Consider the following 17,389-nt stretch of genomic DNA (forward strand, 5'->3'; position numbering starts at 1 on the left):
CCAAAATGAACGTGCAGGTAGAAAGCACACAGGACATGAATATTTAACAGGTAACAAAGCAACAAATATGAAAACCTCAGAAAACCTAAGAGTGGGTGGAACTATAAGTACAAAGAGAGAGAGATCAACCTGTCCATAACCAGAGAGAGAGATCAGCTTGTCTATAACCAGAGAGAGAGATCAGCTTGTCTATAACCAGAGAGAGAGATCAGCTTGTCTATAACCAGAGAGAATCAAAACAACCTGAGAGAGAGAGCGAGAGAGCGAGAGAGCGAGAGAGCGAGAGAGCGAGAGAGAGAGAGAAATCAACCTGTCCATAACAGAGAGAGAAAAGAGATAGAAATTGCACAAATTCACAGCAATGCCATAAAAGAACCATTTTCCACCTTATTATATAATTTGGACGTTAAAGGTTCTTCATGGAACCATTTGGACAAAAAAAGGTTCTTCTATGACATCGTGAAGCACCTTTATTTTTAGGAATGAAAGCTCCTTTAAAGCACCAAATCATTTCAGAATACATAAAATCATCCATTCGTAAAATTACAATTCTAGATTTCACCAAATTAAAAAATACTTCCTCCAAACAACTCGAATTTTGTTCAATTTTGTTTTTCCTAGTAACATAAATTGCCATTTTAGCTTCACGGGTTGACAACAAAACTGATGTTTTCAAGAATATTTAAAACCACAGAAAAGAAGTTCAAGTGATACAAATTCACCAAAACGACAGAGACAGAGAGAGATCAACCTGTCTATACAACCACAGAGAGAGAGAGAGAGAGAGAGAGAGAGAGAGAGAGAGAAATCAACCTGTCCATAACAGAAAGAGAAAGAGAGACTTATTGTATGTACTTTGTTATTTGTTCAATGCTTTAGCAATATTGTGAGAACACGCAATCATGCCAATAAAGTATCTTGAAATTGAAAATTGGGCGATGATGATCCTGCCATTAACCAAACAATCAATATTATTTATTGCTTGAAATTGTAAGAATTCTGTAAATTACATTTCATCCCAATAATGACTTCTTCCATTAAAGAATATATAAGGATGACAGAACGAAAAAGAGAGGGAGAGAGAGCTATCTGCATTATTAATTAACATTGCTGGCATTGTTAATCATGCAGTCATTGGTCTGCCTGTGTGGATTGATGACCTGCCGGAATATTCCCTGTTCATTAAAAAATTATTCAAATTGTTCAGTAACTAAAACCAAGTAGCGAATTTTATGGAAAGCATCCATATAAATTCTGCCATCCGGACAGGAAGGGTCAGATACGGCATATGTCAGGAAGAAATGTCTTCACCAGCTCTAAAACTTCATGAAATAAGGGAGACCGGGGCTAAGAGTCACAGAGGCTATACAAAAACAAGTTTGGAGTTTGAAGTTCAGATGTAGGGAGTTACGTGTATGGCTTTACGGCATAAACAAAACATCAATATTAGTTTACTACAAGTATGTAAGCAATGTTTAAATCAAATTAATATTGATTAAGCTATCCAAAAGAAATCAAATGTGTAATACACTCACATGAACACACACACAACCGTAATGACTAGTCGCAACTCGAGGGCACAAATACAAAGCCGGACTGGACAAGCTAATTATCATCCAGCCAGCACATGAATTATTGAGTTTTTAATCCCGCCCGCTCACAGTCGGGTCCGCACCGGGCAGGTCAGGTGACTAGCGGTGGGGGAGAGACTCATATTGAGTAACACGCCCCCAAAACACGACAGCCAGCGGTTCTTTAGACGTATAGGTCGAAGGTAACAAATAGCCTCTCTCACGGGTTTCTTTTGTGTAGGAATGAGAGGAAAAACAAAGCTTGTGAAAGAAAGAGCGCTGATATCTGTTACAGGTGATTAATCGCACAGCATGCAGTGACTCTAATAACAAATCCCTGAAAATGTTTCAAAGGTATATTTATTTGATTTGATTACAATGTTAGTATTGTTTGGAAGTTCAGTTCTTTCGTAGCTCAGCAGATTTGATGGAGTTCTCAGTTGTGTTGCATTTAAAGTCCCCGTAAACCGGAAGATGCGATTGTTTTAACTTCCGTATTTTGACGCATTTCCGAGTGAAATGTAATTCCGAATGAGAAAGTTTGTGGGCGTGGCTTGTGTTTTTCACTGCGAATTGATTGGATGTGTAAAACAGCTGTTGCATTGATTTTGAAATGAAACTGGCAGCAGACTGTCAGATGAAGGGGAGGAGTTAACGCATGCTCCGGACGAGCCGTATAATTTCCGTCATTTCAGATGGACAGTCATTTCAAGTGTAGTTTGAGATTTTAATTGAAGATTATGAGGGTACGTGACTTTTAAAAAGAAATTACCCACATTGATGAGCTATTAACTATAAATGCTGCAATATTTCATGAAAAAATAAGAATTAACATTGTAAAGAAGTCAGAATGCATGACACACCGTTGCAGCACCCCTTTAATATAACCGGTCTGACCCAATCGGTCCAGTGTCATTTCCCTCGCCATAGTAGGAAAAAAATCGCAATCTCTAACAAAGATTGACATTTGCATATGCACTAGCAGACCTCCGTTACACTTCGATCGATCCGCATGTGTTTAACTGATGAAGTGAAGTTGACGCCATTGTTACTGTGTATTGCTAAAAGCCAAAGCTTATGAATACACAAGCACTGAGAGGGGACCGACCAATCACAACAGCCTGAGAAGCGTAAGCTCGCTGATATGGTATGGGTGGGACATCTTCAGACACACGCTCTAAGCGGGAAACCAATCACGACAGACCTGGTCAGCTTTACCAATCAGAGCGTTTCAGAAGGAGGGATTTTATATAGACCGGAAGAAATCCAGTCGATTTGTTAGAAGAGGGACAGCGTGAACAAGACTTGAAATACGTGAAATATAAAGCATTTTTTGAAACTAGAAAGATGAACGTCCATTGTTAAATAGCCAAAACACATAATCAAAGCTTCAAAACAGCAAAAGAATGACTCCTTTAAAGAGAATGACCCACATTGATAAGCTATTTACAATCAACGCTGCAATATTTCCTGAAAAAATAGGAATTGTTATTTTTAATTTCACTGGGACTTTAAGTATCAGTCTCAGATGTTTCTCCTAAACAAATGATTGGGAGAAATTAGAATAGAAACAATGAGACCATTGTTAAAATGCACGAAGAGTTTGGACTATGGAGGTGTAAAATGAATGCAGATTGAAAAGGTAAAATAAACTGGATTTGGGTAAATCTGACAAGAAATGTTTGAGTTCATAAAGAGATCTTAAAGAATATTGACTTTTTTGCAGACGTGACAAATCCGAGCTCAGATTGAGACATTGTTGAGATTTCTGGCTCTTTTTCTCAGGAGAAATATCTGAGACGCAGGAAATGTTCCCATTGCTTTCCATTTAATCTTATTGATGTCTAGGACAAATAATTAAGATATTAGAGACTTGATGGAACTACAAGTTGCCAGTTCATTGAAAAGCAGCTTTATAATTTCATCCCTAAATTTGAAAAAAGTGTCACGAATGTTACTGAAAGAAAATAGAAGATCTGCTAAATGTTGCATGTCTGCAAAACGCTATAACTCTCCTCCAAACACGCATTTGTCATCGAGCTTGAATGGTGTTTATCAGCAATGCAGTTCTAACGATCGGCCTGCACGATCCCCCTCAATCTCGCTTTCATTCACTCACTTCATTCTACCAGGAAGGGCTGCGCTCACCTGGAAAATGAGGTTTTTCCACTAAAATGAGCTCTGCTTGCTATAGACCTATCAGGAAGCCGGAACAGAGCTGGGCTAAAAGAGAAGCAATAATGGAAAGGAAACCCGAGGTGAGGGCCCGTTCGGACGAGATGAGAATGGGACGCCCGCCTGTGCGCGCCCCAGCTAAAGATCGGAGGCGCGAAGGTCAAATCATCCATAAGTCAGGAGGAGCGTCGAGGACAGCTGATGTGAGGAGACACAGTCGCTCTTCTGAAACAATCCCGCTGTGTCTCTCACCTCAGAAGTAATGAGTTCATTCAGAGGAGATGAACCTGAGCCCGTTGCGTTACACATGAATTTACTTGGGAGCGAAAAACAAGAGGGAGAAAAATGAAGCGAGAAATGAGTCTCATTCAAACAATCATCTTTTGCAAGGAGGAAATGAAGATGCATATGAGCATGACACGGATAATCAAGGTGGAGTTGCAACCAGCTATTTTTGATAACAGATTCATCCGGTAATTTTTGTTATAATTAATCTGATTTTAAAAAGCAGGTGCTAAAAACAAAGACAAAACAAAAACATCGCGACTATTGTTGCTCTTAGTTGGGGAACCAAACAAAACTCCAACAAACCAACTCATATTAAAGAAACATGAACCCAAATATTTTTTAGTGAAGTCATACCAAATGTATATAAATGTATATGACTTCTTTCTTTAGTTAAACAAATAAAATTATATTAAAATGCCATCATGTCACCTTCTTATATGAGACTTAAAATGGAAAAGCTCCAAAAAAACACAAACATCTGCCATAAAAGTAAGAAAAAAACGTGTAATATTTTAAGTATATTTAGCAATTGATATGTTGTGTATTTCCATGAAAACACAATCAACGTGCAAAATTCAAATATGGCAACACGTCAATAACTTTCAATCTCAATCTCAATGGTTCTTCTGTGTTTTGTTACTACTAGGGCTGGGTATCGCGACCAATTTGTGATTCGATTTGATATCCATTTATCAATATTTCATTAAAAATGTTAGATTTGCAGACACAGAAATCATATTTAAACATAAATGCTGGTTACTGAAACCCTTCAACTAAGCTATATTACTAAAAATACACATTTACGTGAACAGTAAATATACACATACAATGTACAGAAAGCAAGCGCAAACTGCAAATGCACATTAATGTAAAAAAAATAAAAACTTTGTGAATGTGCAAGGAAATTCGTTACCAACTTAAAACAAGTTTAAGAAATAAAACAGTTTTCAAAACATTTTAAAACATGCCCACATAAAGCCACCACAATGGACGATAAGGTGACAGCATGTTATAATTAAAATTATTCATTTTTGTTTTACAAAAAATGAAAGTCGCACACATCTGGGATAGCATGAGGGTGAGAATTTTTATTTTTGGACAAACTACTACTATAAAGTGCCCTTGAAGTGGAAGTTGCGATTTTTTTTACTTCCGTATTCTGACACATTTCCGAGTGAAAAGGAATTTCAAAGGAGAAAATTAGTGGGCGTGGCTTGCGTTTTGCACTGCAAATTGATTGGATGTGTAAAACAGCTGTTACATTGATTTTGAAATGAAACTGGCAGCAGACTGACAATTGAAGTGGAGGAGTTAACGGATGCTCCGCCCAAGGCGTCTAGTTTACGTCATTTCAGATGGATAGTCATTTCAAGGCGGAAGTGCATTTTCAGATTTTAACTGAAGATTATGAAGGTTCATGAATTTTAAAAAGAAAATGACCCACATTGATAAGCTATTTACTATAAACGCTGCAATATTTCATGAAAAAAAATTGTCATTTTTAATTTCACTGGGACTTTAAAGACAGGATCAGAATACCATGGAGACTTAGGGGTGGACTCTTTAAACTTGGTAGTATACTTTTTTGGGAGGGCATTATTGTATGCATGTGTAAAGGAGAATGTGCGTCACTTCTCGGTAAATGAGGATAATAAATGCAGCTGACACTCTGATCTGTGAGGGTCACGCCAGATCAGCTCAACTCTTTAGTCACGCAATTTTCAGATAAGACTAATGGAAGAGCAGCCCTGTCAATCTTAATGTACCACCCAGCAGAAAAACAACATAGACCCAGGCGAGATCAAAGATAAAGCTGGTCCTCTTCAATCGCTCACTTAAACAGGCCTCCATGTTACACACACACACCTTTTAATTAAATCCTCACACACAGCTTCTCATCACCCTCTTTAGCTTCTCACTCACGTAAACACACAATCAACACAACTCCATTACCTCATCACTTGCTGCTTATTCTTCTTTCAGACAAAACTTGCCGTGCATTGTAAGTGATACATCAAATCTTGCAAACTGAGTAGAAGAGCTGTGAGTTTTTGAAGTGACTGTCAGCCAACTTAGCTACAACCAACATACTAGCAACCACATGGCAACACCCTAGCAACCATTCAGAACATTCTAACAACTGCATGGCAACAGATGCAAATATTAGAATATCAAAGTAGGGCTGCAAGATTTTAAAAAATGCAATACGTACACGAAAATTTGGGTGAAATGTTTCTCGTTGTCTTAAAAGGATTGTGATATGCTGAAATTTACATTTGAAATTACAACAAATACAACAAAGTGCAAATACACACTTTTTTCCATTACAAACAAAATTTGTATTCAATAAAATTGTCTTTGAAATTGGTTTACTTTTTATTATATGGATGACTTTTTATTGTTTTTTTAGTCGCAACACATTGTCATGGTTCCCTTTGTGTTCTTCCACAGTTCTATTTCAGTTTTTAAATATATTTAAATATATCTTACATTTTCCCAACAACAAGCATTATTACATCACATATTGCATAACATATAATTTAGCAAGTTATCGCATATCACATTTTTCTTCAATATCATGCAGCCATATCGTAGAGTTACATACTCTGTAGATTCATCTGGGGATCTCTCTCACCTGCAACCCATCACCACACCCACCATACGAGTCTTACACAGTCACCCTCAAGTGCACAATAGTACACTAATAGAACATTAAGGACTCACTGGAGCACACTTTACAGGGGATATTTATAGCAGAAGGGGTCTGGTGCAGACGTCATACGGTCCCCCCTCTTCCTCACACTGGGGGATTAATGAGGAGCTGATCGCTACACAAAACACGAGACCGCCGGAGTCTCCCGGTTTAACACAGCAGGGCGCGCCGTTAGACAGCAGAGTCCAAATATCACAGTATCATCATCTCTTTCACTGTCATGTGCTGGAACGACAGGTTGCATGGCAACCAAGTGAAATCAGCTTTGTAAACTAATATTACTTCTGTACACATTGTGCAGACATGAAACCCTTAATCTTAAGAAACAAGATTCAAGGGCGTCTCAACTCTTTAAATCTCTGGTAGTGTATTTTAAAAACACAGACGTCTCATTAGACCCAAACTGACTGGACTTGGATGAATTTGCTTCTCTGTCACCACACGGCCATAAAAAATGTTTTACTACAACACAGCACCTGTAGGGGATGCCATAACCATCAATCCCAAACTTGATGGGTGTGTCATTACTGTGATTCATTATTTTTTATATATTACAGTTTTGGTGGTGACCTGTAAACAGCCTGAGAACAACACTATGGTGACCAACCGAGACAATATTCTTTCTTAAAAAGACTACCACAAACCATTTTTGCTATAAGATTATCAAATCAATGGGCAACATCAATCTATTTTTGTAAAAATGTATTTTTGTACTACCAACCTGTGTTTCTTAGTTCCTTGGTTGCTTTAAAGCGGATGTAACAAACACAGTTTCTGCCAATATCATATAAATCTCGAGTGCCTATAGAGTAGTATTGCATACTTCGTATCTTCGAAATCTTCACATATTTATTTTTTACGTTTTGTTACCTGTGCCTTGTCACTTTTTTAACCTGTATGTGCACTGGAAGCTTCTGTCACTAAGACAAATGTCCAAGCACACTTGGCAATAAAGCTCTTTCTGATTCTGATTCTAACTGTTGATTCACTATAAGTTTGTGTTGTGTACCTTATGCACATACGCACCTATTGCCAACAAAACACAGACATATGACTCAGTTTCACTTACCGCCTGCGGTTCATGACCGGCATCTTTTAGCGCTGGGACCGCAACATCTGTCAGTTTCAAACCATCTCTAAATCCAACGTTATATCCACCGTTTATATAACATTCCTCACCGAAATGCAGTGAACAAACAAACACAGCTGAACTTCGCGAACAAACGGGCACATTCCGGGCACACAAGAGCATACAACGGGCGTGCTCTTTCTCACACTCTCCATGGTTGATGCGTGGGCGTACTCTTTTATCCCGCTCTGGCAGGTTGATGCATGGGTGTGCTTTTCCGGGAGAATTGTCCAATAAGGGACTAAGAAAAGTTGTTATGAAACGGAATTTCATGTTCGAAAAAAACTTTGCGAAACCTATACGAACACTGGGGGAGTGAATCGAGCACAGAAATACTACATCATACGTCCATCTCGTTTTTGAAAAGTTGACCATGTCACGCATGAGAAGACAGCACGTTTAACATAGTAAAGAAGTCAGAATGCATGAAACACTGTGGCACCACCCCTTCAAAAGCACAAACGATTAAAAATCTTTGTGGGACGTCAAGGGACAGTTTAGCCAAAAACAAAAATTTGGTAATCATTTACTCACCCTTGAGTTATTCTAAATCTGAATAAACTTCTTTGATATTTGGAAGAATGCTTGAAACCAAACGATTTTTGGCCACCATTGACTTCCATAGTGGAAAAATGTATAATGGTAGTGTCTTACTGTTTGCTTTCCTTCATTCTTCAAAATATATTCTTTCATGTTCAATAGAACAAAAAAATATATTAAGCAATTTTTCCTACTATGGTTGTCAATAATGGCCAAGCATTCTTTCAAATATCTTTCTCTGTGTTCATCGGAACAAAGAAATTTATACAGATTTGGAACAACTTGAGGGTGAATTAATAAAGACAGAATTTCCATGTTTGGGTGAACTGTTCCTTTAAGCAGATCCTCCTATTGCCTCATGGTCCAAAACCCTTTGTAGTCCCAATTGAAACCTTTCTTTTTAAGATTGTGGTCTTACACCACTCAGACAACCACTTTGATCTGACCACACAACAACCGTGAACAAATCAATAATTCAATCTTGGTCCACCAGATGTTAACTAAAAGTCAATATGTCCGCTCCCCAAGTTTGGCTTTTAGCAGTTCCTTTAAGGCAGGGGTTCTCAACCTTTTGCAACTCATGGCCCACCAAGGACTGTTTAAAACATTCCGAGGACCACATTTCCAAATATGATAGTATGAACACAAAATATTCAAAAAATACAATTATATACTCTGCTGTTAATCTGTTATGCCACAGTAGCAGACTTAGTCAAATCAGCTATATAGATGAAAACTGTCCTTGTATAATCATAGAAAAGACTTGGCAGGTTTACTCAGTAACCATTTATTCCTGTAACAATAACAGGGCAGGTGTCAGACACACAAGGGGGAATAATCTCTCCAAAATTTAGTTATTCCTCTCTTATACCAACAAAACAGACACTACATTGTTTTACAAACCAAAATAAAGAATAAAATAACAAATCAATAACAAATTAAAAATACAACACCAGATCAAGGCTTATATACCTGTAACAGGTCAGACACACAGGAGGGGAACATTCTATTCATTAGCAGAAATGTTCATTCACACCAAGTTACATACTGTAATAATGATCAAATACAATTGGTGTTATGAGCATTATGAACTGTTTAAAACATCTGAAACTTTTTAAAATCTTACATATTCAACAAACTTAAAGCATTTCATACATGTTATATGTATTATGTTATTTTTTTACAATTCAACTGGAGATAGACTGGACACAATAGACCCCTTCCCAAACATCCAAAATTGAGGAAGCCTAACTGGTGTGTCACAGATCAACAACACAGTTTTCATCAACAATCACTTTAGGACCATTAATAAATCCCAACACATTAACATGAGCTAGCATGAGAAAAACAATATATACTGAGACAAACCTTTATTCGTTCCACGAGTTGGCATTCAATGTCATCGCTCATGTCAACAATTCTTCTAGCCACGGTGTCATGGGAAAGTGGTACTGACCGAATTTTGGTTACAGCTGCGTCACCCAGTAACTCTCGACACATCCACAGCACTTGGCAAAATACGTTCTTCAGCGATCGTAAAGGCTTTCTTGCTAAGAGCAACACGAGCGGCAACCATATAGCTAGCTTTCAATGTGACTTTTGATTGAGTTGTTAACGATGTTATGGCTTTTTGTTGAGCCTGAAAAGCGTCTTTTTCCTTAGAAAATATTATTTTGGCTTCTCAACACTTTTGTGTTTTGTGTCAAATGTGTCTGTAACAGTTAGCTATGATGGTTTTAGCGCCTCGTTTGACAAAATTTCGCCACATTCAACACACTGCCTTCAGCTCAGTCTCAATACCTGCCCTTATAAAACCAAATTTAATGTATTCTGCATCGTATTGTCTCACACAGGACTTTTCTTTTCAGAAAACGATCCATTTTACAGTAACATAATTTACTGTAACGTCATTTATATTTGAATGTCGCAACACCAATCACGTCACAACGTCAGATTGACGTTCAATCTGATGTTGTGACGTGATTGGTGTTGCAACATTCAAGTATAAATTGATTTTTAGATAATGCATCTTGACTTGACTTTAGTGTTTAGTGCAACATGTAAATTCATAAGCCTAATTAAATCATTAGAAAATAACCAAATGTGTCAATTTAAAAATAAATACAAATTAATTTGCCGGTAGTCTACCACTGCCTATATGGCCCACCAGATGGCGTTCCGAGGCCCACCAAAGGGCCGCGGCCCACCGGTTGAGAATCACTACTTTAAGGAAACAAAAATTGCTGCAATTCACGCCGATGCATCGATTCAACCAGAGCTCACAAGAAAGTGGAAGGTGAATGTAAGGTGTATAATGCCCTCCCAAACCTGATGGCGGTCTTCTCCATGGCATCAGGAGTGTCGACAGAGGGCAGGTCATCAGCCAGAATCTCCTCTGGACTCCTCGGGTCGATCAGGATGCCCCGCTTATCCTTATCCTTGATCCCGATGCCCGCTGTGATAGCGTTCCACAGAGCATTCTGGGACTTGGAACCTGATGCAAGAGTCGAAGATCAAAGGCTCAGATGGGTTTGGACAACAGAATGTTAGGTCAGGGCAGGAGACAGACATTCACTATCTAACTTTACTATAAAGATCTGCAGACATGAACTAAGTAGTGTACAGTATAAATATACTGTATAAAAATCTGCCACTTCTGTCACCTGGCCTTCTGACAGCACACACACGAGCGATTTTTAACACCTCCCACAAGAGTCAATATTGCAGTTCTGCATGTCTGATCGAAAGAGACTGTGACTTCTACTGTGTCACCCCCAAACTTGTTTTATCACAGTCCCTAAAACACATTTTTAAAGTCAACAGCTCAGTTTTGTCGTTTCAAACACATGTCTGTTTGTAAATGCTCACGTGCGAAGCGTGCCAGGGGTCTCGCGCAGCTTTCTCCCGCCTCATTCGCAACTGCAGAAAGAAATAACAAAAAAACACACAGACGTGCGAGTAAACAACAGTGATGACTCACCACAAATTATGCATTTCCACAAGCTTCACAAATGTCAAGTTTAGTCACAAACACAAAAATTCTGCAAATGTAATTTCCATTTCATTTGAAATGTTATTTGCGCTTGATGCATACTAAAACCTATAAAAAGCATAAACCTTCACTACCCAGGTGTTATTTGCATATAACTTATATGCAGTGTTGGGTAAGTTACTCTGAAAAAGTAATTAATTACTAGTTACTAATTACATTTTCAATAGTGTACTGTAATTTTAGTACTGTACAAATTACTCTCACCAAAAAGTATTTAATTAGAATTTAAATCAAGAATAGACATGAAAAGGCTAATTTAATTAATTTAAATAAATTATAAATAACTACATAAATAATTCTTAATAACTGACTAAATTATACAAATGTGAGAAGGATACATTAAAGCATACATTTTAAAGTTAGACTTATAATTTGGATGTCTTTCCACTATTCCATATATTACACAGTATTTAGCTCAATTACATCAAAAGTAACTGCAATTAAATTACTGAAAAATCAGAGTAATCCCTTACTTTACTTTTCAAGGGAAAAGTAATTAAATAACAGTAACTAATTACTTAGTAACTAGTTACACCCAACACTGTTTATATGAATATGCTAAAGATACAGTAATGGTGAACATGGGCTACTTGATGCACATTTTTACAACAGCGAATCTCACAGGATGTCAATGCACATAGAGATGGCTATAAAACATCTAATAGACATTTGTTATCCTTTTTATGACACATTTTGTGACAATAGCATTAAACAGACTATTACAAACCTATTATAAACTTTGCAGCAAACTTAAACAATCACTTATGGAAATGCAAAGATAATGTAAAAAAGTTAAATCATTGTCGCAACAATTTTAAACATCAAAATCATAAAAAAACAATGTAAATGCTAAGAACACCGTCTGACAGAATTTACTAATGATAGTTTTTGGCTGTCCTGCCACCATCTCTCTGTGACAACTAGCCCCGGTCTACCCTACACTAACAACACAGTCCACAGCAGAGAAACTGACGAGGACAAAAAGACGAAGAAGAACGAGAGAGAGAGAGAGAGAGAGAGAGAGAGAGAGAGGGAAAAAAGAGAACAAAGGCTCAGCTGTATGCACTTTGATTTGTAGACAGGAAAAAACAAGGTCACAGAGATTGCGAGTGTGACCATGAAAATCCCACAATACTGCAGCGTTAGACTTTTTTAGATGCTGAGAAAACGGCATCTTAGAAATCTAAGCTTTTATTATGCTTCTTAATAATAAGACTATCGACGGCCATAAATGAATGGCTAGTGTGAGGTTAAAGAAAAATAGGTGTTATTGCAATCAAGAAAGTGCACTGCTATAAAAACTGAATACACAGCTCCCCCTGCAGGACCCCTGCGGGAAGTGCACAACACATGCACAAACCTTTTACAAATATTAATAACAGAGAAGAACATCTCAGATATTCAGAAAAACATCACCTTAGCAGCTACCAGTACTGAAGACCGCAGATACGTGCATAAAATTTCAGATATTTTTTTTTTCCGAAAAAATATCTATCAAATTCACAAAATTATAAAGCGACACATACATTTTAAGGCTTTTCTTGACGTGTAATTTATTTTAAATAAACTTATTAGAAGATACATAAAATTACACATATAGCCGCAGAAAAAATTAAGAGACCATTCACAAATGTCCATTTAATCTAGATTCCAGTCCAGTGTCTGTTGAATTTCAACAAAATGAAACCTCAGGAGTGACAAAGTCATCAAATAGCAATGTGAAAGACTGACAGATTGACAAGACACATGAAAACTAATAAAAATCCAGGTTATGACATAATTTTTTAAAACTTTTGCTACAGTAAATACATGTAAAAATATTACTGTTGTATTGCTTAAAGGTAAATATGAAATAGTTTTCTTTGTTTTGAGGTCTGAAAAAATACACAGAAAAACACATATTTTCTGCTATATAACCTTATCTTAAACACAAAAAGTAAAAAAGTTTATTATGTAAAATTTGCTGCTATAATTCAAGTACAGCTTACTAACCAGAATAAAGTAAATTCTACTTATTAAATAAATTTAGTTTTTGTTAAAATATCAAGTAAATGTTAAAGTAAACAAAAAAATCAGGCTGAACAAAAACATTTGTCTAGCTCAATCTTCACGGATCACTTACTTTTCATGTTTTACAACATAGACGGTCAATTAAGAAGAGACTGGTGGTCTCTGTACTGACATTAGCACAGTTACTGCTCAAGAAGTGAAATAACACACTTCATGACTAATATCGTGCCTCCCTCCGCCTAGGCACAAGCAAAAAACCCAAACTTAAAATAATACCAAAACTCTACCAAATCTAAAAGATAAATCAACAAAAAACACGAACAAGTCTTTCTTTTTACTGAATAACATTTCAAATGAATCTCCTAATGCAGTCAGATACAAAGCATGCTGGGAACAACAGATCAACTGCCAAGGTAGTAATATCTACAAAAATGGTTTATAGTCTCAACACAGAATAAATAAGTAAACTTAATTTGACCAATTTAAATGGATTAAACATAATACAATTGAGTTGGATTTACTTAATAATTTGTTCAATTAAAATTACTCAAAAAAATTTTTTTTTAATCTTAACAACCAAAATTAGATTTTATTCCCAAGATTTTTACGTTATTTTAACTCAATTTTTTTGGTTAAAAACAGGAACATAATTATATTAAGTGTATTTAAATCAATTCTTTTCATAAAAATCTTTTCAGTACAGATACAAAGATTAAAGGATTTGTTCACCCAAAAATGAAAATGATTTTATCATTTACTCACCCCATATCATTCCAAACCTGCATGACTTATTCTCATTTGCAGAAAAAATAAGATATTTTAAAGAACGTTGTAAACCAAACAACAATGGCTCCCATTGATTTCCATTTTAAGTACACAAAACTACTAAGAAATCTCTCAAAACAAATCAAACAAAGTCAAACACGGGTTTTGAACGACATATGGGCAGATAAATGATGACACAATGTTTGTTTTGGGGTGAACCGTCCCTTTAAGTGATGTCAGTCGCTCATACTTTACAGAACATAAATGTTTCATAAAAAACTAAAATATTTCTTAAATCAATACTTAAATCATTTATTTGGCAATAATGTTCATCTGACAGTACCTTATCTTTAAAATGTATAAGAGCAAACGCACATCATATGAGGTGCCGGTTAAGAAAGGTAAATATATAAATAAAAAAGAAGTCTAACCGCACACCGTCACTTGTGCAAAAACTTTTTTAACCAATATTGACAAAGGCTTGGAGCCGAAACGTTGGTTCAATAAAAGTTTGCACAAGTGAGTGTGCGGTTGGATTTCTTTTTTCTGGTACCTTATCTCTAACACGAGTATAACTTTATCGAAATATTGTAATAAACAGTGTTATTTGACTTTAACACTAAATAACATTTGTGACCTTATAGAATACACTTTTAAAAATGCTTGTTGGTTGTGATGGAAGAAACACCACAACTTGTGAAAAAATAAAATAAATTAATTAATAATATAGAATAAATATTGAAATATATTCTCACTCTTTAAGTTATTGCAGTTGTAAATCTATTACATGACATTTTCTCATTTTAGAGAAACTAAATGTATAGAAGCTTTGCCTAAAAAAACATTTGATAAGCAGTGAAAATTATCATAGGAAAATTGAATATATTTTATTAAAAAAATGCTCAATTTTTGTTATGTTTACATAGCATACTTAGCTTACAATAACTATATACAAACCAGGGTTTGCATTAAAGGAAAGGCAAAAAAAATGTTCATAGAAAACTAACCAAAAAAACAACGGTAAAATAGTGGCAAGCTTCAACTGAATCAAAATTATCATCGCTACACAGTATATCCCAGAGTTAAAAACAACCAATTTTGGAAATGAAAGCAAGAAAATACAAAACACATTAAAAGAGAAAGAACCTCTACATAAAAAAAAAAGAGCAAGGAGATGATAGTTGTTAAATGGAGGCTGCCAGGTGGGTTAAGTGGAGTTGTCTGCGGGGGGGGCGCTGAGGTAATGAGAGGGAAATCAGAGAACCTTTAGCACAGCGAGTTCATCAGGCAGCCGTGTCCAAAGAGTCAGTTCTCAGGAGACCAGATTGAACTCTTCATTAGCGATAATGACTCCCGCTGGGCAGCTCACACTACTCTACTAATGTGCTGATGACAGAATCGCCCCCGGCACACGACGTCACCCACACCTCCTCTGTCAGGTAGCTGGAAAAGACCCCTGTTTCCATCTCCTCCCCCCTTTAGTTCTCCGTGTAGACCGTGCACCTGACCCATGAGCTTTGGTGACAATTCAACAGGTGCTTTAATGAGGCCCCGCCGGGCGTCCACACAGAGACAGCCCTATAGGGTGGAGACGGGCTGTTTGTCATGCAGAGGTGAGCATCACTAGGTCGTGACATCACATCCTGCCTCCGCCGGTGACCATGGAGACGGTAATCGCGCAGGCAGCATGGGAGATCCACGAGAGAAAAGCCTTTAGGCCCGGTGAGGGTTAAAAGCATGACTGTTTGTGTAGGCTCCTGCTTTTATGATAAACACTGGTCGCAGTGAGAATTGGACTCATCGAGAGAAATTAAACCCACAGGTTTGAACCGACTCTAATTGATCATGTGACCACAGACATGGCTGACGTACGACTTCAGCACCAGTTCAGTTCTTCATCCTCTGATTGTGTCTGTTATACAAGCCCTTGACCTTGAAGAAATAATCACCGCCATCCAATGTTCTGCCACAACAATTGTCACGTCACGACGTTGCCGTTGCCGTTCGGGGTCCGTATTGTTTTGCCTGAAATCAGACTTTCAAAAATCTCTACATTCGGATATTGTGTCCCTCACTATCTGACAGGGCGATAAAAGAGCTCAGGATTTGGAAGAACACAGAGCCTAGTGAGTCATTTTGTGAAAAAAGTAGTTCTTACGTAATCTAATTGTACTCGGGCAACTCGCTGAGGGAAACCCTGAGAGACTCGACTAAAAGTGACTCTAATCACTTCGTTGCTTTCATGTTACTATGACGCACCAGGAGGAAAGCGTTTAAATGCGAGAAAGGCGTCTCGAAGTGTCTTGAAGCAATTTACCAAAACCTTGTGAAGTTCACTTGGCGCCTCGAGAAACGTCCTTTCTGAAACCTTCACGCGTGCACAACGACAAAAGCAAACACGTATTTCATTTTATATCCAAAAAGAAAATTGAAATCTGGATTTAAACCACACCGCTCACAGCAACAGCGTGCTCTCTGTGTCTCACACACACACACACACACACACACACACACACAAATCAGTGTTGCCCACAACTGCCCACGCACGCCTGACCAGCTGTTCTTACCGATAGTGAAGTTGAAGCCATCGATGCTAAAAGTGGCACTCCGGCATTTTTTAAATCCTTGTTTTTTAGAGCTCAGCTCTGACATCTTGGCGCTTCGTGAGGGACGAGTCTTCCGTTTGTGAGGGGACGGACTCCTAAAAGCGGACTCCTCAGGTGGGAAAGTGCGCTCTGAGCGGAGACGTCAAAGATCATTAGGCAAAGAAGTCACAGGCTTGACATGTCCTGTAGGGACCGCATCCCGTCTGTAAAAGTCTCTCGAGCGTCCTTTCTTTACCTCTTTCTGGGTTGGCTGCCTGTCATACACTGTACAGAGAATAAACACACAAATGGGAGATGTGTGTCTCTCTCTCTCTTTCTCTCTGCCTTGCTCTACCCCTCCCATTCACATTGTGACCCTTCCCACTGCTGCACTGTGCTCTCTCTCTCTCTCTCTCTCTCTCTCTCTCTCTCTCTCTCTCTCTCTCTCTCAGTGAAACTAATGTTTAGTTTGTGGCTCCTACATATGTGTGGTTACTGTACATGTGGGCACGTGTTTACAAGCACCAGCGAATGTGTGATGTCGTGAATGTTTACCCTGGC

The 17,389-nt window shown here is 37.6% G+C and overlaps 1 protein-coding gene across 3 annotated transcripts in view; it reads right to left on the minus strand.

Annotated features, from left to right (window-relative positions):
• pde1ca (phosphodiesterase 1C, calmodulin-dependent a) overlaps positions 1-17,100 on the minus strand; it is a 68,936-nt gene extending 51,836 nt beyond the window's left edge. For all 3 annotated transcript variants that reach the window (XM_057323010.1, XM_057323012.1, XM_057323011.1), the window contains exons 1-3: positions 16,811-17,100; positions 11,285-11,335; positions 10,745-10,910 (exon numbers count right to left, since the gene is read on the minus strand). In XM_057323010.1, the coding sequence (XP_057178993.1) occupies positions 10,745-10,910; positions 11,285-11,335; positions 16,811-16,895 (302 nt within the window). In that variant the 5' untranslated portion in view covers positions 16,896-17,100. The remainder of the gene's footprint in view (positions 1-10,744; positions 10,911-11,284; positions 11,336-16,810) is intronic.
• Positions 17,101-17,389: the final 289 nt, after the last annotated feature.

This window comes from Triplophysa rosa, linkage group LG23 (genome assembly GCF_024868665.1).
Source record: "Triplophysa rosa linkage group LG23, Trosa_1v2, whole genome shotgun sequence".
Taxonomy (NCBI): domain Eukaryota; kingdom Metazoa; phylum Chordata; class Actinopteri; order Cypriniformes; family Nemacheilidae; genus Triplophysa; species Triplophysa rosa.